This window comes from Schistocerca serialis, chromosome 12 (genome assembly GCF_023864345.2).
Source record: "Schistocerca serialis cubense isolate TAMUIC-IGC-003099 chromosome 12, iqSchSeri2.2, whole genome shotgun sequence".
NCBI lineage: Eukaryota > Metazoa > Arthropoda > Insecta > Orthoptera > Acrididae > Schistocerca > Schistocerca serialis.
In genome coordinates, this window is record NC_064649.1 from 122,725,813 (window position 1) to 122,751,895 (window position 26,083).

General features: G+C 41.8%; 1 protein-coding gene across 1 annotated transcript in view; it reads right to left on the minus strand.

The window, feature by feature from the left end:
• Window positions 1-26,083, minus strand: part of LOC126427989 (aminopeptidase N-like) — a 126,880-nt gene that overhangs the window by 52,171 nt on the left and 48,626 nt on the right. The window contains exon 7 of the mRNA XM_050089874.1: window positions 18,820-19,010. Coding sequence (XP_049945831.1) covers window positions 18,820-19,010 — 191 coding nt within the window. The remainder of the gene's footprint in view (window positions 1-18,819; window positions 19,011-26,083) is intronic.

Here is a 26,083-nt window from a genome sequence, read left to right on the forward strand (position 1 = left end):
GGTCCTGGGAGATGAAGAAGCTTGCACAGGATAGAGTAGCATGGAGAGCTGCATCAAACCAGTCTCAGGACTGAAGACCATAACAAAAACAACAAACGCCACGTAGCGCTCTGTATGAAAACCACTGGCTGTGCTGTGTGCAGTCTGTAGCTGGTTGGCATTGCACAGGATAGAGTAGCGTGGAGAGCTGCATCAAACCAGTCTCAGGACTGAAGACCTTAACAAAAACAACAAACGCCATGTAGCGCTCTGTATGAAAACCACTGGCTGTGCTGTGTGCAGTCTGTGGCTGGTTGGCATCGTTGGAATATTCGCCATTGTAGTGTTGGGCAGTTGGATGTGAACAGCGCGTAGCGTTGCGCAGTTGGAGGTGAGCCGCCAGCAGTGGTGGATGTGGGGAGAGAGATGGCGAGTTTTGAGAGCGGATGATCTGGACTGTCTCCGTCAGAAAAACGAAATTTTTAATACCGGATGCCATGAACTGATATATATATATATATATGATGTAGCCGAGCCTCAGGTACAGGGCGGGTCGCAGGTGGCGGATAGCGAACGATCCATCAGATATGGTGGACAGCTGCGAATAAGGGGAAACCCAAATAAGCAGTCCCGGACCGAGGCGGCAGCATCACGAGGGTGTGGGAGGGTGACTTTTGGCAAGGGTCACACTCATTCAAAAACCACAGAACCCGAAGACGTTGCTGTGTCATGGCGAGTAAGTGCCGCCATTACAATAAGCACTGTCAACACCCAAATCCAGGACGCGTCTGAAGTGGGAACCATCGGCATCCTGGTCAGCGTCTGTTCACACAATGTGCGGCTGGTCGTAATGCGCCAGGAACTAACAATCCCTGGTTCTAAACACCCAGTGGAAACACTGGACCAACTTGATTACAAGCAAGTATGACTCGTGCAAGTAATAACAACATTACCCCAGGTGGTAACCAATCCACCCATCAACAGATGGCAACCAGGAATTCGGATTCTGGGGAACCTGGACTTACACGATTACATCAGAGAAAGTCGGAGCTCTCTGGCAAACTTCCACTTAAAACACCGACATACATTGGAACCTTTAACATAAATACATTAATCCAACCAGGAAAACTTCTAAACCTTACAACAGAACTTGAAAAGCAAAAGATAGTAATACTAGCTTTACAGGAGACACGTTTTACAGATGAAGAAACATCAGATTATGGCAACTATCGCATCTTTAAGAGCAAGACGGATAAACGAATCGGAAGAGGAGCCCCCCATCTCGGGATGGCGTTTATCATACACAAGAGCGTGCTCAGCTCCATCAAGGAAGTTACTCCCGTAAATAATAGGATAATGACGATGCGCTTACAATGTGCCAACAAAACATACACAATGGTTAATGTTCATGCTCCCACAAACGGAGACAACAAGAAAAACCCCATAGAAACAGAAAAGTTCTGGGAAAATTTGGAGAATATAATGGCCAAGATTCCAAAAGATGATACAAAAGTTCTACTCGGCGATTTTAATGCCCAAATTGGTAGAGAGAAAATCCACCAAAAAACCGTAGGCAAATATCCTGCACATAAATTTACCAATAAAAATGGTACAAGGCTCGTCGAACTATGTAAGCAGAATAACCTGAAGATAATGTCAACATCTCTAAGAAAATGTCCAAGAAAACAAAAGACATGGAGATCTCCTATACAACAAATTGGCGAGTTTCAAGTAGATCATGTGGCGATTTCATACCCAGTACAAAAAGAAATTTACGACGTCCAAGTACGCAGAGGAGCAAACATTGATTCAGACCATTACCTAACTAGAATTAAAATCAAGTTTACAGCACGAAGAAGTCATCAGAAGAAAACAGAAATACAGAAATATGACACCAAGAAGATTAAAGAATCTAAAGTAAAAGAAGAATGGGAGAAGGAAAAGGTAAACACATGGGAAGAATTTCATTCTAAAATCACGCGAATAGCTAAGGAAACTATTCCCTTGAAAAAGATATTCAAACACCCTTGGTGGGATTCAGACTGTGAAAATGCATTGGAAAGGAGAAAAAAGGCATTTCAAGAATATAACAGTAAAAAATCACAAGAAAGTCTACATTTATTTAACGAGGTTAGAAAACAGGTTTCAAAATCTATTAGGCAAGCAAAAAGGAAGTACACAAAGGCACAACTGGATGCCATAGAAGAAAATTTCTAAAACTATAATACAAGAGACTTCTATAGAACTTTCGCAGATAAAATACGAGGATATATCCCTCAAAATTTATGTTTCAGAAAACCAGATGGTAAATTAGCCCTAACAAACCAGGAAAACTGTCAAGTATTGGCTCAATATTTTTCTAACCTACTAAATTGCCCAGAACCTAGTTTAAGGTTTCCCAAAGAAATCAGTGCCAACGCTCAACCGGATTCATTACCACCAACACAGGAAGAAATCAAATGTCACATTAAAAACTTAAAAAATAATAGAACATCTGGCGAAGATGGCATTGTTGCAGAGCTATTAAAAAACCTAGGACCAAAGACGTTGCAAGAGCTCACAAAAATAATAACAAAAATATGGGAAACAGAAAAATTACCAGAGGATTGGAAATGTGCCCTTATTCACCCGTTACATAAAAAAGGAGACAGAACAAATGTCAATAACTACAGGGGAATCTCACTTTTACAAGTCACCTACAAAATTCTCTCAACATGCCTGCTGAAAAGAACAGAAGAGCAGCTGGAACGCCAAATTGGTGATTATCAAGCAGGCTTCCGCCCCGGTCGCTCATGCATAGAACAAATATTTAATTTAAAGACAATATTAAAACACAAAGCAATTAGAAATGCCCCCATAATTTGTACATTTGTAGATTTTAAGAAAGCCTATGACTCAATTGACCGGCAATCTTTGTTTAACATTTTAGAGGAACTTGGACTTGACTCCAAAACACTAAGGCTTATCAAAGAATCACTGACAGACACTGTATGTAAACTTAAATTCAGGGGAGAAATCTCTGAACCTTTTCTCATAAAAACTGGAGTACGTCAAGGTGACGGGCTATCTCCACTTCTGTTTAATATAGTCCTGGATAAAGTCATTAAGGAATGGGAAAAAGAATTAAAAAATCAATCCTACTGGAAACCAATCCATCTTGGTAGAACCAAAGACAACGTGGAGATATCTTGTTTAGCATTCGCGGACGACTTGGCCATACTTGCAGATGATGAAGAAATCGCCACCAAACAAATAGAGATCCTTAAGGAACGCGCGGATAAAGTAGGTTTACAAATTTCGTTTCAAAAGACAGAATTTTTCTGTACGAAATTCCATATACACAGTTTGAACACAAAATATGGAAAAATAAATAGAGTAAAACATTTTAAATACCTAGGTGAAATTTTGGAGCCAACCGGAGGAGAGAAAGTTGCACAGAAGAACAGACAACAGAAAATGAAGAGAGCAAATGGTATTACACATGAAATATACAATAAAAAATGCATCTCCTCGAACACAAAAATCAGACACTACTGCGCAGTAATTAAGCCAGCAGCACTATATGCTAGTGAAACGCTCACACTCCACACAAAATGTGATTTAGAAAAAATACTAAAAGAAGAACGCAAAATTATGAGAAAGATTTTAGGTCCAAAATTAACAGAAGAAGGATACCGGATACAATCAAGAAGAACCACAGAAACTATATCAAACCTGGCAGCAGACATAAGAAGGCGAAGATTAAAATTTTATGGACATGTCACTAGACTTCCCCCCACACGACTCACCAACAGAATTCTCACTTACATAGAAAAAGTCAAATCAACAACACCATGGATTAGCCAAGTAAAATTAGATTTACAAAAAGCAAATATTGAACTTAAAGATGTCAAAGATAGAAAAACTTTTAGAAATAAGGTGGAAAAGTGGATTGTATTGTCGGAGAAGGAAGCACTAAAGAGACCAGGAACAAAATGGACAGAAGAAAGAAAAAGAAAACATGGAGAACGAATGAAAGAAGTATGGAAGAAACGACGTCAGAAAGCTTTGCGTGATCCTTCTGGGTCCATTCGCGATAAGTAAGTAAGTAAGTATGATGTAGGTTGCAGTAGGTACTGGGAGATGATATATATATATATATATATATATATATATATATATATATATATATATATATATATATATATGATGACTTTTGAACACTATTAAGGTAAATACATTGTTTGTTCTCTATCAAAATCTTTGATTTGCTAACTATGCCTATCAGTAGTTAGTGCCTTCAGTAGTTTGAATCTTTTGTTTAGCTGTCAGTATTGGCGCTCGCTGTATTACAGTAGTTCGAGTAACGAAGATTTTTGTGAGGTAAGTGATTCATGAAAGGTATAGGTTATTGTTAGTCAGGGCCATTCTTTTGTGGGGATTATTGAAAGTCAGATTGTGTTGCGCTAAAAATATTGTGTGCCAGTTTACTGATGATCAGAATAACTAAAGAGAGAAATGTCTGAGTACGTTTAGTTTTGCTCAGCTGTTTGAAAATCAAACAACGTAAGAGATTTTCCAGCACTGTCCGTTTTTAAATTTTTCTAAGGGGGCGTTTCATGACTATTCAAAATCATCAATCCAGACCAGGGTAATTTCCAAGAATAATTGCCTATCTAAGTCGCCTCGTCCAAACGGAACACATCGAACGTGCGATCGTAAATCGATCATACGACTCCGGTGGCGAGCGTTATGGTCAATTATTTGTGATCGTCATTTTTATCTGTTTTCTGTCGTCCCTTAGTTGCTCTAAATTACATACCTCCGTGAATTGTTTGTGAGTTGCTAGGGAAACTCAGACGATTTATGTCGTTAGAGAGAGGGATGTCTGGTGTTCTTGACGTTCCTTCGGCTGATTCTCTCATAAGGAAAAATCTAATTCCATGTTTATCCAGAAATTGTAGAAAATTGTTCGACTTTTTGTCGCGAATATGGAATACTACAGGACGGCGAAAGGAGGGACTGTGTAGAGCAGGGGCGGGCAAACGTTGCACGTGGCTCACGAGCGCACAGCGCTGCACGTGTGCTGCTCGCGTGCAGCCGTCGAATGGGGCTGTGGCGACAGCCGGCAGGTTGCGGCAGTGTAGTGCCAGGATAAGCTGCGGACGTTGATGCGAAGCGACCACTATGTAGTGGACGTTGCATTTCAAGAAACGGAGAAGTGGAGATTTGCTATCTTTTAAAAAGTAATGGGAGAATCATTTTTTCTTTGTGCAAAAACGTGAAAATTCGAAATGTTTAATATGTGGCAGTATTCTCGCTGGTCAACGGAAGTTTAGTATTGGAGGCCATTATAATAAATTTCACAAGGACGAGTACAATTTATTGTCGGATTCTGAGCGGATGGGGAATTGACTGAGCTAAAGAAGAGCGATCTGCTGACGATACCAGATGAATCTGTCGTAGTTGGCCGGCCGGAGTGGCCGAGCGGTTCTAGGCACTACAGTCTGGAACCGCGCGACCGCTATGGTCGCAGGTTCGAATCCTGCCTCGGGCATGGATGTGTGTGATGTCCTTAGGTTAGTTAGGTTTAAGTAGTTCTAAGTTCTAGGGGACTGATGACCACAGCAGTTAAGTCCCATAGTGCTCAGAGCCATTTGAATTTGTCGTAGTTGCTGTTGTCACGAGAGATCTGCGACTTTCTCTCGTCATGTCTCTCATCTAACCGACTTAAAATTTTATGGAGCACTGTTTTCAAGTTTTCAGGACGACAACAATAACAGCCCAGCGGTATGTGCAAGTTATAAGACTGCGCTTAATATAGCGAGAGCTGGAAAACCATTCGCTGAATTAATAAGTCTCGGTTAAGAGCAAACATCAGTGATGAAAATTTACGTAACTGTTTGTGTTTCTCTGTATGTAGAAATTTTGTTCCAGATATTAAACGTAAACTCCACCTGTGATAATTAAATAAAACATATCGTAGGTAATAGGTACTATTTCAAACCATGATTTCTTTCAAGCACTCCTGCTAACCTTATTCATTCACTCAATAAAGCAGGCCAGGAAACAAAACGTATTACAGAGGAAGAAGCGGAGAGAAGGTATGGTGGGGAGGGGAGATAAGCGGGTGGCCAGCTTGCCCCTGTGTGCACGCAGAACACCTGTTAACTGCACGCGTGCAAGTGCACCGCACATGTGCAGGATTCCTGCCCGCCCCTGGTGTAGACTGTGGTGGTGCGACGTGTATAAAACTTCGTAAGAACAGTTTCGATGTTGAAATACCGTTACAGTTTCATTGCGGACAGTGCGGAAAATGAACGAGTATCAGGAATCGACTCTTCCAAATTATCCATCCAGATCACCGTAATGGACTTTCACATGACGACATCACCGACGACGAGTAAGGTAAGTCGTCTCCTTTGCAATTACAAGTATTTTTGTAACGCTCTTCTTTTGTCGTTGCTGTATGACAACTGTTAACATATTCATAACGCCCGCCACCAGAGTCGCATGATCGATTTACGATCGCACGTTCGATATGTATCGTTTGGACCACACAACTTCGATAGGCAATCAGTCTTGGAAATTACCCAGACCAGTATAATTCTTGTATCTTGCTGGATTAGAGAGTACACCCTGCAAGCAACAGCATCAGAAAGTGACCTGCTAATACAGTGTGTGAGAATTCCGAGTTTTGCGGAGAAGTTTGTTATGTAACAATGACGATCGACAGTGTACCGATCGGCGGACCAAATAAAGTTGTTGAAGTGGACGAGTCGCACATAGCAAGAAGGAAAAAACCAGAGAGGACGACTCTCACAGACTGAAATCGAACATATTTGGGTATTCAGTGGCATAGAATGAGAGCCCCGGAAATGCTTTGTCGTGTTCTCCAGAGACAAGGGAACTTCAGTCGGTTTGATAAAGCACTTTATACGCCCAGTAACAAAGTCATTACAGATGGCTATCAGTCCTACAAGACACTAAAAGCAGAAGGATTCGGATTCAACCATGAGTTCATTAACCATTCAGTTGAAAATTCAAGATTGGAAAATCAACCTGTTACACAGCTTATTTCAAGGTGGATATTGAGTTTAGGTTCAGTTGAAAATTCAAGATTGAAAAATCAACCTGTTACTCAGTTTACATCAAGCTGTAAAAATTTAGCTTCAATTAAAATAATTTTCCTAAGCTTGAAATAGACTGTAATTTCCCTGGAAGGCTGTACAGCAGATGCGCACGCAGCATAGCTTCCATAGACGTCCACGGGAAGCACCACAAGCGTTTATAAGCCTTGCACTGACTCTGCTAGGTTTATGGCCATTTTACCTCTGTGACGCGCGTTAATGATTGTTGACTGTTGTGAAGTTTGTTTTATACTGGAAAATAGTTCGGTACACCGGGTCTGAAGAGGATATATAGTGTATTACAGGTATGTTGGTGCATTTTTCTCTAGTGGTACGTTAATATTACAAATGTTAAATACTATTAGGTAACGTAAAGAAATATCATATTCTTTTACGTAGAAAAATTGAGCCTGGATGAAAGTGAAATGAATTACCAGCTAAGAATACATATTACAAGTTGTTCAGTAAAAAGAGGTCATTTTAAACTAGCTCTTTAGTACGTGGCACCAATAAATTAATGTTATTTTACCTTTTTAAAATCTCGCCTTTTTATATATATCGCCCTATTCCATTTGTTTACTTGTAAGTACTCGCGTGTGTCACACCATGAATGAATAATCGTGAAGTGCGAAAAGTTTTCTTTGTGAATACAAATAGTAATGACATGGTGAACGGGAAAAAGTACATCAAGAACCGGTCACTACATAGGTGTCAGTCTTTTTTATTTACGTAGCTTTGACTGCTCTTTAATTGCGGTAATATGAAATTTCTTCCCGTTAGTATGACACTCTTGTACAAAGTAAACATACTCAAAAAATTCAAGTCAAAGAAGTCTTAAAGTTGGGACAACAGTAAAATCAGAGTTGCAATCTGTTATTACGCCATCAGTCTTGAGAGATTTTGTTGAAGCTGTTAATTCTTTCTGTGGTGATGGACACAAAATTTCTTGTGACTCATGCTTGGCAAAAGTTAAGCATATTCATAATAAGCGTAACATTACTTTTCATATTTAGGTTGATCAGTTTCAACTTTTTACATTTGTTATGTTTAGGTGTGACTAACATTTTCTTTTACCTGTTACAGGATCATTATACCGGCAGAAGGCAGCAAAATTTGATCCTGCTCTGGTCTGTGTGCTGGGGCCGGAGGGGCTTCAGAATAATTAAATTTTGAAATAAAACAGTTTTAAACACTTTGAAAATAAAATTTTTTAAACATAAATGTCTTGATAATTTTTTTCACACCATTTTCATTCTGATATTTATTTAATTAATTAGGTTCAATAAATTCAGATTAATAATTATATAACTTAAAACAAGCTGTAAATACCAGGCTGTATTCCACGTGTGTAGATACAGCTGGAGCCAAACTTGATAAGTCAAGCTTGAAATATAGCTTGAACTCTGCCAACTTTGATGTTTGTTTCAAGCTCGAATCCAACTAACAGGCCTGAATATTCCAGCTTTGATCAAGCTTATGTACTTGAACTTTACATCTGGAAACAAGTTTGAAAACGGCTTACTGTGCTATCTGGGATTGTGAAGAGTTCGTGTTTTCTGGTGATACCCGTGCCAACACGCAAAACATCGAGAGGTTGTAGAAAACAGTGAAATTTCCGTTAAAGGAGAAGGACGTCCAAGAGAAAAGAGACCAACTTATCTTGTTTGTATTTGTATTTCCATTCTGTTGCAAGAAAAAGTCGACGCGTGTCACATTTTACCCATATTGTTGCGTGACGTAGGCAGAGTCTGCCCAGGTTCCCAGGTTATGGCAAAAAGGGAGTGCTCCCCGTTGCATACACATCAAATGGACTTTTTCATGATGACAACATCGATGACGATTGAGGTAAGTCATTCCCTTTGTAATTTGAAGGATTTTAGTCAACGTTCTTCTTTTGTCGTTGCTACAATGACAACTGTAAACACTGCCCTTAACTCCCACCACCACAGTCATAGGCACTGGAATAGTGCGTAAGGAATAGTTTTCTATTTCATGTAAAGGCAAGTTTACATCCCATCATTATAATATCTGTTCGTGAAGGTAATATAATATTTTCTATTCTGAACAGAGCCACAAAATCACAAGAATGGCCTAGAAGGCCGAAACTAGTAGCGAACAAGCAAAAGTGGTAAACGCCACCTTCTTTTAAACTATGTATTCTAGCAACAAAAAGTGGCATATGCCCTTCTTCTCTTTCTTTTTCTTGCGCTTACCATTGCTGTAGCTGGCCTGTCTTGAGCTGTTAAGAGCTTATTATTTGCCTGTTAAATGTGTGTTATAATTGTATGGGAGCCTTTATATTTTATGAAGTAACAGCTTTTTCATGAGACGAGAAAAGATTTTATTTTCCAAGCAGAGATCAAAAACTAACAAGAATAAACAACTCGTAACCAAGCCGACTACGGCAAAGATAAATATCTATCAGCTGCAGCTTTCACCCGCTGTTCTTGGCGCAGTGGATAAATGACGTCGCCACATCAGCCCCCCTCCTTTTGAAACCGGGTGCACCAGGTGTGTGGGGAAACTTGCGCTTGGTTTTTCTACCAGCTCTCGTGAAAACATCTGGTGCAGGCAATGGCTGCTCCTGTCCTGCACTTGCTGCTTCGTTGTCCTCTTCTGAAACCGAGGGCTCGGCGAGACTCACTGCTGTTTCTTTGGCCTCCACGTTTGAGGGTGATTTTGCAGACCGAGGAAGGAGTGTACCCTCTTCGGTGTAAGCAGGTTTAAGCCGCTCAATTGAGACTGTCTCTTCTTTACCATCCTTATCGATTCTCAAGCTGTGGCTTCCTCTTGTGATTACCCTGTATGGTCCAGAGTAAGGCGAAACAAGCGGCGGGCGCACCGTATCATCCCTAAGCCACACGTGGGACGTTGCTTGCAGGTCTTTATGTACAAACACTCTCCGGTCTCCATGTCCGACAGGGTTAGTGGCTTTGATGTTTCTCATTCTAACGCTGAGTTGTCTCGCGAATTGCGCGCATAGCTCAGGGGCGAACGGCCAGAACGCGGAAAGCTTAATATTTCCGTGTCGCGCGTAGGTACTCCCATCTTTTGCGTTAACATCTGTCGTTCCGTTTTGTGGCGAATCAAAGGGCGTGGACCGCGATCCTTGGTCGAACAGACTGTAGTCTTCAATCTTGATTCCACTGCCCCATGCTTTTGTCTCTGAATTCATTATTCTCGTCGGTATATATATTTTCTTTATGCTTCTGCTACGATTTTTCGGGGTCACCACTATGGGAGCCTTTATATTTTATGAAGTAACAGCTTTTTCATGAGACGAGAAAACATTTTATTTTCCAAGCACAGATCAAAAACTAACAAGAATAAACAACTCGTAACCAAGCCGACTACGGCAAAGATAAATATCTATCAGCTGCAGCTTTCACCCGTTGTTCTTGGCGCCGTGGATAAATGACGTCGCCACAATCGTTTTTATGTTTAAATTTGGAAATTTGTCGAAGTTCCTATGAGACCAAACTACTGATGTCATCGATCCCTAGGCTTACACACTACTTAATCTACCTTAAACTAACACTAAGGACAACATGCATGTCCATGCCGGAGGGAGGACTCGAACCTCCGACAGGGGAAGCCGCGCGGGGTCTAGTGAACATGGAGGTAAGAATAAGGGGAGGTGGCGCTACGTATCCCAGCCGTACTACGTTTTGAAGCCATGGGGGCGTGGCTTGCTGCCATGACACTCTGACCAAAACATTGCCAGTGTGCTATAGCGCTGCGTGTATTACAGTCGCTAATTGCACCATATACGCATGTAACGTCATCAGATTGGTTGTTTCAAAGTTTTTGTTTAAAATAAAATCTCGTAAAGGCGAAATTCCGCGTCTCTTCTGATTAAAAATAGTTTTTAATGTAATATTACGAATAGCTAGTCTTCAATGTAAACGATACAATTTTGTTAATTCAGTAATAAACATGTATCACAAACTAAATAATAGAAACTGAAAACTAAGTTAGCTATACCCTCCCTCCAAAGCCCCATAAATACATCTTGTTTGTAATACGTACCGGGACATTTCAGTTACGTTGCACTAATGGGAAACACTGTTCATTACCACCAATATTTACTGAAATACGGTACATAGAATGGCAAATCTACACAGTGTCCTGTTTAGGCGTGTACTTTACGCCAGTTAATGTAGTGTTAGCTTTTAATTTGGTACATGATGAAGACAAAGTGAGTTACTCAACACTTCGATTATCGACGATACGTACGTATTATACTGAAACGTGAACTTGAAAACTAAGAATTTAATTCTTTGAATTAACATACCTTTTGCAAATGTTTTGGGAGTGTAGGGAAAACTGATGGTACAGCATTTTCTCGGAGCCTTACTGTTGAAAGGGAAGTTCGGTCTATGTCCTCTTCTCGGAAATGCTGAGAACATATAGTGCTCCATTTAGACGCACGCCAATTCTTCCTCCTCACGGCATTCTCCCACAGAGCTTTCCGACTTCCATTTTTAGGAAATTAAAATCATACAGGAGAAAAACACGCTATAGTATAAGTATCGATGTAGCACACGTTCATTCACAATGAAGTTGTAAAATCACAACGAGACAACTTACACATGAAATGTTATTCCCTTCGATTTCGCATCACTATCAGAACGATTCGTACATCCGAACACCACACAAGTCACCATAATAACGCAAAATCCTTCCAAAAGCGAGCGACAAGCCTATACACACAAGCTTACAGCAGCAATGTTTTGGTCGGATTGAGATGGCTACCCTCGGCTTCATAGCTGTGACGTCACGGCGTCTCCCTCTATTCTTACCTCCATGCTAGTGAAGCAGGGGATACAACCCGTCGGCTTTGACCAGTGACGTCATACATTAGTCATAGATAGTAATGTCTTCACTTTGAGGCATAGATAATAAAACAGTTCTGTGTTCCGGATAAACGCTATCATTGTACATTAAAATAATTATTCGTAATGATATTGAGGTAATTTGCAGTATTAGTTTGTTATTGTACAACAATTTTTAGTGTCTTATTTTTGTTTATAGGAATGGATTTGTCTGTTTGTGGGTATGTAATTTCCGTTACTGTCTGTCTAGGCGAGCTTCGGTTATTCCTCGATATTTCCGTGTGCTAAGTTCACTTTCCCATTAGCTTCTTTCACTGTATTTCACTATTTTGACATATTTCACTGTTTTTTTCCACCAATTTGTGTATTTTCGTGTTGTGAAGTACGTAATAGAAATTTCTCGTCTGTCGATCTTTTTTCGTTTCCCAGCACTAGTATCAGTACGACATTTTCGAATGTGTACTTGCTATATTGCGGGCGAAACCCCTGACACAACTACAACTTGTATCCCGTCCTTCACTTCGCCTTTACACTGACGACACAACTAAAACTTGTACACCGGTGTGTCAGACCCACCATACTTGCTCCGGACACTGCGAGAGGGCTGTACAAGCAATGATCACACGCACGGCACAGCGGACACACCAGGAACCGCGGTGTTGGCCGTCGAATGGCGCTAGCTGCGCAGCATTTGTGCACCGCCGCCGTCAGTGTCAGCCAGTTTGCCGTGGCATACGGAGCTCCATCGCAGTCTTTAACACTGGTAGCATGCCGCGACAGCGTGGACGTGAACCGTATGTGCAGTTGACGGACTTTGAGCGAGGGCGTATAGTGGGCATGCGGGAGGCCGGGTGGACGTACCGCCGAATTGCTCAACACGTGGGGCGTGAGGTCTCCACAGTACATCGATGTTGTCGCCAGTGGTCGGCGGAAGGTGCACGTGCCCGTCGACCTGGGACCGGACCGCAGCGACGCACGGATGCACGCCAAGACCGTAGGATCCTACGCAGTGCCGTAGGGGACCGCACCGCCACTTCCCAGCAAATTAGGGACACTGTTGGTCCTGGGGTATCGGCGAGGACCATTCGCAACCGTCTCCATGAAGCTGGGCTACGGTCCCGCACACCGTCAGGCCGTCTTCCGCTCACGCCTCAACATCGTGCAGCCCGCCTCCAGTGGTGTCGCGACAGGCGTGAATGGAGGGACGAATGGAGACGTGTCGTCTTCAGCGATGAGAGTCGCATCTGCCTTGGTGCCAATGATGGTCGTATGCGTGTTTGGCGCCGTACAGGTGAGCGCCACAATCAGGACTGCATACGACCGAGGCACACAGGGCCAACACCCGGCATCATGGTGTGGGGAGCGATCTCCTACACTGGCCGTACACCACTGGTGATCGCCGAGGGGACACTGAATAGTGCACGGTACATCCAAACCGTCATCGAACCCATCGTTCTACCATTCCTAGACCGGCAAGGGAACTTGCTGTTCCAACAGGACAATGCACGTCCGCATGTATCCCGTGCCACCCAACGTGCTCTAGAAGGTGTAAGTCAACTACCCTGGCCAGCAAGATCTCCGGATCTGTCCCCCATTGAGCACGTTTGGGACTGGATGAAGCGTCGTCTCACGCGGTCTGCACGTCCAGCACGAACGCTGGTCCAACTGAGGCGCCAGGTGGAAATGGCATGGCAAGCCGTTCCACAGGACTACATCCAGCATCTCTACGATCGTCTCCATGGGAGAATAGCAGCCTGCATTGCTGCGAAAGGTGGATATACACTGTACTAGTGCCGACATTGTGCATGCTCTGTTGCCTGTGTCTATGTGCCTGTGGTTCTGTCAGTGTGATCATGTGATGTATCTGACCCCAGGAATGTGTCAATAAAGTTTCCCCTTCCTGGGACAATGAATTCACGGTGTTCTTATTTCAATTTCCAGGAGTGTATGTCAACTGGCGAGCAAGATACAAATGTTGCGTATAGCTATGTAGCTCAAGTAACGAATAGGATACTAGCAGCGTCCAAGGCAACAAGAAACCTGTACCCCATAGTGAAGTACGGGATAAAAATTGTACATGTGTCGTCTTCTTGTCTGCATTTAGTTCAATTGAGGTACAGGTTGCAAATGTGACTTACGTCTATTTCCACCTTTACGTTACCAGTGTACATATATAGAGGTCAACGGAAGTCTGGTATGCATATATAACATACGTAGGTCCTTCTGTAGTCAGTAGTACTGCTATGTACGTAAGAAGAGACTGTTAGTAATACCGGAGACGAAATAAATAACACTTCTACAATTTGTATCCCGTGTTCCACTTAGGGTTTACTGAAGCGGAGGATACATCGTTCAAGTGAAGAACAGGACAGCAATGCTAGTGAAAACGAAGAAATCGACTTACGACAAACTCCTATTCCGTCCTGTACTTAAGCAACACACTTCGAATTAGCTTTTAATTTGTATCAGGTCTTTCATTTACGGTTTAGTGAAGCAGTGGATACATAGTTCAAGTGAACAACAGGACAGGAATGCTAGTTGAAACTAAGAAATCGACGTACGCTGAACTTGTATCCCGTACTGCACTTAAGCAATACAGTTCGAAAGAGTTTCGAGATACAACTGACATAAACGTAACGAGATGTATTCCTTGCTAGTAATATATTTCATTCATTTCTTTCCGTTGTGTTTTTCGGAGAAATACTAACAAGGGAACGTCCCCATCTCACCCCCCTCAGATTTAGTTATAAGTTCGCACAATGGATAGGCCTTGAAAAACTGAACACAGATCAATCGAGAAAACAGGAAGAAGTTGTGTGGAACTATGAAAAAAATAAGCAAAATATACAAACTGAGTAGTCCATGCGAAGATATGCAACATAAAGGATAAACTGAGCTCAGGAGTGCCGTGTTCCCGTGGTTAGCGTGAGCAGTTGCGAAACGAGGGGTCCTTGGTTCAAGTCTTCCTTCGAGCGTAAAATTTTATTTTTAGACAATTATCAAAGTTCAGGCACTCACACATAATCAACTTCGCTCTCCAAAATTCCAGGACATGTTCAGATTTGCTTGGACATATGCAGGATTTGACGGTCTACACACGGAAAATTTTGAAAACGTTAAAAACATATGTTTTGACAGAGCACAGGGAAAAGTGTGCGACTGTGAAACTGTTGGATTCGTTTGTTGCAGTTTATGTGACAAACTCTTATGATTTCATCACTTTTTTGGGAGTAATTCTCACATCCACAAGAAAAACTAAATCGGGCAATGTAGAAGAATCTTTTTACCCATTCGCCAAGTGTACAAGTTAGGTGGGTCGACAACATATTCCTGTCATATGACGCACATGCCCTCACCAGTGTCGTATAGAATATATCAGACGTGTTTTCCTGTGGAGGAATCGGCTGACCTATGACCTTGCGTCAAATGTTTTCGGTTCCCATTGGAGAGGCACGTCCTTTCTTCTACTAATCGCACGGTTTTGCGGAGCGGTCGCAAAACACAGACACTAAACTTATTACAGTGAACAGAGACGTCAATGAACGAATGGACAGATCATAACTTTGCGAAAATAAAGAAAAACTTTTCACTTGAGGGGAGACTAGAACCAAGGACCTCTCGTTCCGTAGCTGTCCATGCTAACCACATGACCACGGCGCTCCTGACTTCAGATTATCCTTGATGTTGCCTATCTTCGCATGGACTACTCAGTTTGTATATTTTGCTTATTTTTTCATAGTTCCACACAACTTCTTCCTGTTTTCTCGACTGATCTGTGTTCAGTTTTTCAAGGCCTATCCACTGTGCCAACTTATAACTAAATCTGACGGGGTGCGATGGGGAGGTTCCCTTGTGAGATGCGAACACGCGATATCGTTAACGTGAAAATACTACTGGCCCTTATATATATGAAATACAGTTTTTCTCTTTTTCCTTTGTTTCTGAACATTCTTCTCAGCTCTTTCATCTTTGTAATACATGCTCTCTGGCCAATTCTGACGTCATTGGTCAAAGCCGACGGGTTGTATTCCCTGCTAAACTAGACCCGCCGCGCGAACCGTGGCCAGGCGCCCTAGACAACGCAGCTACCCCACGCGCCTATCTTTAAAGGATTTGTGGGCATAGGTGTAATTTTGTGAGGTTTTGCTTTGGGATACCACTGTATTGTATTTAGCGTGCTTTACTACTTCTGCTGTGGGTTTGTAACAGCGTTTACTTACGTTTTCTTGTGCTCATTGGCGATTTCTGGATGGTACAATGTTGCTGTGACTTTTCACTGGAAGAATAGGTTTCAGATACGCTGTTGACAATCGTTTGTTACATTCTTTTGTATTCGATTGACAGTGGAGGATCTTGAGTTTATTCACGTGTGTTTTCATTGTGTGTGTGTGTGGTCAATTGTTGCACAGTACTGTTTGATCATTGACGACATTTTTGCCCTGTATGATAGCTTTTTGGATGTGGTAATTTTCTTTTAGGATTGATAATTACTGTGTCTTAAGATCTGGGGGTCTGTTTCTATGCAGCCAGGGTGGCGATTGTTTCCAACGAGCCATTCAGCAAATGTGAAGTGTTTGGTGTCGCTTTCAATGCTCTTAAATGCTCAGAGTATTTTACTCCGAAATTTCTACATGTCTGCCCCACATATATTGAATCAAGATCGTTGCAGGTGACCGGGCGTCTATCTGCTGTGCTATCTGTGGTGTTTTGGGTGTTTTCAATCCCTTTTGCAGTGTATTCTTTGTTCTGTATGCCACATTTTCCTTGTTTTCTCAAAAAGTTTCACTGTCTTGTAGGTTATTTTACAGCCAAATATCAGGGTGTACCATGTTATCCTGCTGTTTGTGGGTTCCTCAAGTTGTGTAATTTGTGTGTTCTATGCTGTGTGATAGTTACTGGTATGGTGTGCTGTAATATTGTTGAGAGTGTTTCTCGTAAGTTGTGTTTTCATAGTTTTGGTTTAATTGTTTAGTTCTATTTAATCGAGTTTTTGGTGTTTTTGGGTTTTTGATCATGGAATGTCACACTTACTTAGTACCTTCACATGCATGACAGCGACAAAGGAAGATCCTTTAATTGGGCGGCTTGGTTAACTATTTACTGAAAATTTTTGATATAATATAGAAATGTTGACAGGAAGAAAGGCCACCAAGGAAAAGACCATGGTATAGCATTGTAGGTGATGTCCGCACAAGCTGATTACTTATCTCGTGTGTACATTCACAATGACCCAACAGAAACTCTATGAAGAAGGTTAGGTGATACACAACAAGCATTAATTATTAGTACTGTTATTGACCCACCTAGATAGTGTAATGGAGATGACACAACACAGGAATGTCAGCAGATGTAGAAGCATTACCACCAATTGTGTGATTGGGCTGAAGAGTTCCTAGATAACAGAACACAGCATGTCATTCTCAATGGAGAGAAGTCTTCCGAAGTAAGAGTGATTTCAGGGGTTGCCGCAGGGGAGTGTTGTAGGACCGATGCTATTCACAATATACATAAATGACCTTGTGGATAACATCGGAAGTTCACAGAGGCTTTTTGCGGATGATGCTGTGGTATATCGAGATGTTGTAACAATGGAAAATTGTACCAAAATACAGGAGGATCTGCAACGAATTGACGCATGGTGCTGGGAATATCAATTGAATCTCAATGTAGACATGTGTAAGGTGCTGCGAATACATAGAAAGAAAGATCCCTTATCATTTAGCTACAATATAGCAGGTCAGCAACTGGAAGCAGTTAATTCCATAAATTGTCTGGGATTAGGCATTAAGAGTGATTTAAAATGGAATGATCATATACAGCTGATCGTCGGTAGAGCAGATGCCAGACTGAGATTCATTGGAAGAATCCTAAGGAAATGCAATCCGAAAACAAAGGAAGTAGGTTAGAGTACACTTGTTCGCCCACTGCTTGAATACTGCTCACCTGTGTGGGATCCGTACCAGAAATGGTTGATAGAAGAGATAGAGAAGATCCAACGGAGAGCAGCGCGCTTCGTTACAGAATCATTTAGTGATCGTGAAAGCGTTACGAAGATGACAGATAAACTCCAGAGGAAGACTCTGCAGGAGAGACTCTCAGTAGCTCGGAACGGACTTTTGTTGAAGTTTCGAGAACATACCTTCACCGAGGAGTGAAGCAATATATTGCTCCCTCCTACGTATACCTCGCGAAGAGACCATGAGCATAAAATCAGAGAGATTAGATCCCACACAGAGGAATATCGACAATCTTTCTTTCCACGAACAATACGAGACTGGAATAGAAGGGAGAACCGATAGAGGTACTTAAAGTACCCTCCGCCACACACCGTCAGGTGGCTTGCTGAGTATGGATGTAGATGTATATTTAGATGTCCATACTGTCAGCAATACACGCAAATTCCGAGGTTGAGATGACCCAGAATGGGGCAATATCAGACTGTCACTGATAAACTCCAGAACTTATGTCACCCCACATAGAATATGCCAACAGATACAGACCCACAAATTTTGGTGAAGAGTATTGGCAACCCATCCAGACTTTAGGAATGAGTGGACCATGAAGTGACGATATCAGCATATGCAGGCTCTTGTCTCATATCTCCTGTCAATAATCCAGCTGATGTACTCCAGGATGGATGCGACACCATGGAGGGAGCCACCGTTAGGAACTCAGTTTAAGTCCATTGGATCCTAATTTGCTGATGTCAGACGAGACAGAACCATTACCTCCTGTTTACACCGCAATCCAGCTGATGAGATCCAGGTTGGAAGTGACCTCACAAAGGAGATTCAGCCCTGATCCATTGCCTCGTTTTGGCACTTTTGGTCACCTGTCCCAATTTCAGATTAGAGATGCTCCTGCAGAGGATATATCAGAAAATATGGATCTCTTACCTCCTGGCACTGCTGTCAGTGATCCAGCTGAATTCTTCAATAGACAGGTCTCTGCAGTTGTGTAGGTTGCCACGACATGCCCAGGGAAGAAGCTGAGCATGCAGAACCCTCTCCACATGTGTCAAGTCGGACCGTTCCTCAAAGCCTCCTAGCCATTCCATTACGGGATCCATTAATGTCGTCAGGTACACCTGTGTAGAAACAGCAGCGGGTCCAAGTCAGCACTGAGATGATTTACCACGGCAGTGATAATCTTCACTTGTTTAACAGATGTACACACAAATGAACCAAGATAATGATTTGCAACTTACTGATTAGTTAGTTATGAAATTACGAGACTATGAGGGACAGTCAGATGTAAATCGACATCCACCACAACAGTACCAATGAATGGTTCGATTCAAAAGTAATCACCACACGCATTAAGACATTTATTCCACTGGGAGATGAAACAATCAATTCCTGTTTCACACAGCACAGTCAGACACTGACAGATCCACAACCGCACCTACCCTTGCACTTCCTCGTCCATCTGAAACCGACATCCACACATATGTTTTTCAGGTCGCCGAGTATGTGAAAACCACACAATGAAAGATCTGGGCTGTACAGAGGATGTCACACTGCTTCCCAGCCAGATCGCCGAAGTGCAGCATTCATCCAACTGGCAGAGTAGGTGCCAGTTTTATCGTGTAGCAGGATGATTCCATGTAGCAGCATTCTGACAGCCTGAGGGGAAACAGCACAGCCAACAGTGGTAACATCCCACATCTCACCCGTCAAAGAAAGCTAAATGTATTCACACATATTTCGATGAGATCATAATGAACCCTTTCGTCGACTGCAGGGTTCCTTGAGTGTGGGACCACAATCAATGCACAGAGCTTTGCAGAAACTGTTATGAATCATGAAGTCAAAACCCTAGGAATGCCATCATGATAATGCTGGCCCCTACACTACCAATCAAACAAAAACTACACATCAGTGATTTGGCGGGGAAACATTGCAACGTCCTCATTACAGCTCGGATCTTCGACCATGTGAGCTTCACATCTTTGGCAACTTAAAGAAAGACATACGTGGACATTGGTTTCAGTGCAGGAGTGGGTGTGGTTGTGGATCCATCACTGGCTAGTTCAAAATGGTTCAAATGGCTCTGAGCAGTATGGGACTTAACATCTTTGGTCATCAGTCCCCTAGAACTTAGAACTACTTAAACCTAACTAACCTAAGGACATCACACAACACCCAGTCATCACAAGGCAGAGAAAATCCCTGACTCCCCCAGGAATCGAACCCGGGAACGCAGGCGCGGGAAGCGAGAATGCTACCGCACGACCACGAGCTGCGGACCATCACTGGCTGACCACATTCTACGAAACAGGAATTGATCGTCTCTTCTCGCACTGGGATAAATATTTTAATGGATGTGGTGATTGCTTTTGAGTGGAACCATTTCATGGCCCCGTTGTGGTGCGTGCTCGGTCTTCATTTGACTGTCCCTTATACTTATGGCCAATACTTACTGAGGCTTGCAATATTTAATGTCACTGACAAACATACGGTATTTGGTCAAAAGTATCCAGGCACATACTAGTGGATATTGGTATGTGACATGTCCACCCTTTGCTTTTATGATGGCCTTGAACTGCGCTGGGGTAATTTTCAATGAGGTATCTAAATGTCTGTGGAGGAATGACAGCCCATTCTTCCTCAAGAGCTGAAACCAAAGAAGGTAATGATCCTGGATGCCAGGGTCTGGAGCGAAGTCAATGTCCTAATTCACCCCAAAGGTTTTCCATTCAGATCAGACTTGGACTCTGGGCAGGTCAGTCCATTTCAGCAATGTGATTGTCCACAAACCTTCGCTCAAAGATACTGCTTTATGGGAGGGTAGACTGTGGTGCTGATACAATCAATCAACATCTCTGTACTGTTTCTCTAATGCACACAGAACAACTAGTAATTTCCTCAGTCGTTCTGCATTTAGCATTTTCTTTTTCACAACAAGGGGATCACGCCTTAATCACGAGAAATACCACATACCCTAACACCATTTTCTCCATATATCATTACTTGGCACTACATATGATGGCACATAACGTTCTCCAGGCATTTGCCAAACCCAAACCCTCTCCATCGAATAGCCATAGGGTATTTTTTTTCTTTTTTTGAGTCATCAGTCTTCTGACTGGTTCGATGCAGCCCACCATGAATTATTCTCCTATGCCAACTACTTCATCTCAGAGTAGCACTTGCAACTTTGCTGGATGTATTCGAATCTCTGTTTTCCTCTACAGCTTTTGCCCTTCACAGCTCCCTCTAGCGTCATGGAAGTCATTACCTGATGTCTTAACAGATTTCCTATCATCCTGTCCCTTCTCCTTGTCATTGTTTTCGACATATTCTTTTCCTCTCCGATACTGCACAGAACCTCCTCATTCCTTACCATATCAGTCCACCTAATTTTCAACATTCGTGTGTAACACCTCATCTCAGATGCTTCAATTTTCTTCTGTTCCAGGGTTTTCCCGCAGTCCATGTTTCACTACCATACAATGCTGTGCCTCAAATGTACATTATCATAAATTTCTTTCTGAAATTAGGGCCTATGTTTGATTCTAGTAAACTTCTCTTGGCCAGGAATGTCCTTGTTGCCAAGGCCACTCTGCTTGCTCTATCCATCATTGATTATTTTGCTGTCTAGGTCGTAGAATTCCTTAACTTCATCTACTTCATGACCATCAATCCTGATGCTAAGTTTGTCGGTGTTCTCATTTCTGCTACTTCTCATTACTTTCGCCGTTCTCCGATTTACTCTCAAGCCATATTCCGTACTTATTAGACTGTTCATTCAACTTTGCAGAACAGGTAATTTTTCTTAACTTTCACTCAGGATACCAGTGTCATCAACGAATCGTATCATTGATATCCTTTCACCTCGAATTTTAATTCCACTCCTGAACTTTTATTTCCATCATTGCTTCTTTGGTGTACAGATTGAACATCCCTGTCTTACACTCTTTTTCAACTGAGCACTTCGTTCTTGGTTGTTCACTCTTACTATTCCCTCTTCCGTCTTGTGCATATTGTAAGTCATCCATCTCTCCCAACAGTTTATTCCAATTTTTTTGAGAATTTAGAAGATCTTGCACCGTTTTACACTGTCAAACGACTTTTCCCGGTCGACAGATCCCATGACCGTGTCTTGATTTTTCTTCACTCTCGATTCCATTATCAACTGCAATGTCAGAATTGCCTCTCTGGTGCCTTTACCTTTCCAAAAGTCAGGGCGTAGCGTCGTTCATCACTCCAGATCACTTGTTTCCAGTCATCCACTGTCCAGTAGCACCACTCTTTACATCTCCTCAAGTGTCGCTTAGTACTGCCTACGGGAACAGGACGTAGCTAATGGGGACCCAGGCTTTTTAACTACCTATGCACAATCATACACCTAGCTCATCTGTGATAGCACATTGGAATTCATGAGTAATTCCTTCCGTTGAATTCATGCAACTTTTTATAACCACTTTCTGCAATGCTCAGCAGTCCATGTCTGTCAGTAGAAGAGATTTTGGGGTTCGTGAGTCGGTTAGTTTTTTAGTTAATGAGTTCACTCGACAGTAAGTTTTGTTAGTTAGTTAGCTAGTCAGATGATGTGTTTGATAATTAAAAGTTGTGTAGCCTCATGACGACGAAACAAACTAAACTTATCCAAATCTCCGGTAAAAATTAATATGTGGGTCAACATTCGTAAGACTCTAATTCCTCTCTCTCAGTCCCCACCCTGTGGAGAGAGAGGGAGAGTTTTAGTTTTATCGAATCAAAATTTACGAGTGAATAAGTATTTTTTTATTTATCCGTCACCATTTTCCACGCAAAAATGAGAACATGGATTTTGTTGAATTACAGCGCCAACTACCAAGAATCAAAACAAATGTTTAAGACAAAATGTACGTAGTTTTTTTTATGTAGAATCTGATTCTGAAATAAAAAATTGGGGTTCCCATTTGAAACTGTAAAGTTGCCTCCCGCCCCACCCCCAGGGTGGTGGCGAGCTAATTTTAACACCAGCAGATGTCCCCCTCGAAAATAATCAACTTTGGATTCTACACATTTTTTTGCGTGAAGCTTATTTTTCGAGTTATTTTGGTTTGTCAACTTAAAATTTACACCCTGTATATAACATAATGAAAATATAATGAAAAATATATAATAATGTAATAAAACATATAGAATGGTAATATAAAGAAAAAACTCACGTGCATTTTCATGAAGTTGTAATGAGTTTCATATGTTATTTGACTATTTACTATTTGTAATTAAATTATCAAGGACGAGGGACAGGCTTGGAAATCCCATTTCAAACCTCGATAAATAATGATGTGAATCACATTCACAATGTGTGATATAGTATGTCACAATGTGCCAGACCACAAGGGTAATGTACAATTACACATCGGATGTGTTCTCGACATCACATGTTGCAGGATGGTATTTGGCATACAGGCATGGATAACACAAATTAAAACTCCATACAAGTACACATGGTTTTTTCTTTCATTACATTACCTCTCCAATGTCATATAAATTAAATGACATGACCAGTGATGAAAAAACAGATTAATAATTAAGTCTGAGCAGGAGTCGAACCGTCGCCTCATATCTCTCTCACTTTCTCTCTTTTTTTTTTCTTTTTAATAATGAGGAGAACGACCACGAATTGAACACGGACCCATAGTCTGGTAGTTTAGCACCTCTACCCCTCTTTTGTTTTTGCAGTTGGTCGGGGTGGACGTCATATGACCCCTGTTCTAGTTGATCGTTGAATATTTCACTCAGCTATTTTATTACTGAGACCGGCCTGCCCTCTGACCGAACATGCTGAGGTCCTGTGATGACGCCATCTGATCACCATGAGCTCTGATGTCTGGCTCCTATGGACGGATACATAAGCCACATAATAGATGCGTGAAACTTCTCTTGCGATGTTCTTGGAATTTCCAGAGTAATGCACCTTACTACTTGTACATTTTGTTGTTGTAATGACCTACAAAGTTTGAAATAAATCTGTGATCCCAGCTTCGTGGCCTTTCTTTTAAAGTGACATCCAATGTGTAGTCTAGATTCGATGACACTGAGCACTACCGACCCACCCACGTTGCTGTTACAGCTTCTCTGCAGACAACACTTTACTCCCCGCCTCCTTTTCTTCTCGTGGGTCCGCCTCTCATGATATGTGGTGGTCAACCCTACATTGCATGGGACCATTGTGATACTTTTGATCTTCTAGTGTATATAACACAAAACTATTCTTTCCTTCCTCTGGAAAGAGAGAGGGTAGACCACTGACAAGGGGAGGCCGCCAATTGTGAAATTCAGATTCGATTCATACTGCGCATAATAAAAGCTCATGGCCAGAGGTGTAATGTGGCAAAGCACCAAGATGCACTTCTCAGCCGTTGTCGAGAAAATCGACAGTTAAAAGAAACCGTTGCGGTGAAATACTCTCTACGATTAATAATTTCATACAGCGTCGTGGCGCAGCGGTAAGCGCTCGGGTTCGTCATCGGAAGGTCGGTCGCCGGATCCAATCTCGCGCCATGCAACATTTTTTTATTATTAGTTTTTTGTAATTCAAATATATATATATATATATATATATATATATATATATATATATATATATTAATGAATTTCTTATGCATTTTGGTGAAGGCGGATCGCTCTCCAATTGTACCGCCTCCATTTTTCCGTTTGTTTAACAGGTTGTACCAAAGCTCTCACGTCCGCACTGATTTTCGACGATGTTATAAGTTGCGCTAGGGACTGCATCTACCCTCTTTCGAAGTTAGCAGGCAACTAGGCTTTTATGCGGCGGCTCGTTTCGGCCCATTCAACATCTGTCCTTCAAGTGTAACGAGCGAGTAACGGAGCTTATATTTCATACCTGCCACAGCAAATTTGTGTTCGTGAGGTTTCTATTCTAATTCGAACGTTTGACTTACGCTATACGTATTCTTTTCGGAATATCGTTTCTACGTCTTCCGTTAACTATACGTGGTTAACATTATGAAGACAACTAATAACATTTGTGAAATACAACTTTGTTTGCGGAAAACATAATGATGTTCGAAGTCGCCAGTTTTTACACGACAAACGACCTTCAACAACTTATTATATGCATAATTGTTGCAACTGATTGCCGGGAATTATATATATATATATATATATATATATATATATATATATATATATATATATATATATATATGTGTGTGTGTGTGCGTGTGTGTGTGTGTGTGTGTGTGTGTGTATAGACACATTTGAATAACAAAAAACAAATACTAAAAAAAAAAAAAATGCATGGCGCAAGATTCGATCCGGCGACCTTCGGATTACGAACCCGAGCGCTTACCGCTGCGCCACGACGCTGTCGATAATTATTAATCGTAGAGAGTATTTCACCGCAACGGTTTCTTTTAACTGTGGATTTTCTCGACAACGACTGAGAAGTGCATCTTGATGCTTTGCCACATTACACCTCTGGCCATGAGCTTTTATCATGCGCAGTATGAATTGAATCTGAATTTCACAATTGGCGGCCTCCCCTTGTGAGACCACAGAAAGAGAGATTTTGCAATCTCCCCTCTCTCTTCAGCATACTCTGCAAACATGACACCACAGAACACACACACACACACACACAACAACTCACGCACACTTTGAGGAAAGGGGCTGCTGTGCACAGCCATAACATTTTCTCATGAGCTCAGACATGCTGTCTGGTATTGATAGGTTGCACCTACCAAGAAGAATTACTCTGAAAACCCGTCATTAAGTGCAAAATACCGTAGACAGCACAAACAAGAAACGTGGAGAGAAGTTGGAAAAAAAGTACAAGTCACACCCATCTACAGAAAGGGTGGGCACAGTTATCCATAAAAGCATTGTCCAATTTCATTGATATACACCTATTGCTGAAACAAAAAACATTTTAACTTGAACGTTATTCGCTATCTTCAAAAGAATGATCTCCTTCATGCCAACCAACACGGATTGCGGAAACATTAATCATTCCAAACGCAACTTCTGTTTTGGTTCAAATGGATCTGAGCACTATGGAACTTAACAGCTGTGGTCATCAGTCCCCTAGAACTTAGAACTACTTAAACCTAACTAACCTAAGGACATCACACACATCCATGTCGGAGGCAGGATTCGAACCTGCGACCGTAGCAGTCGCGCGGTTCCGGACTGAGCG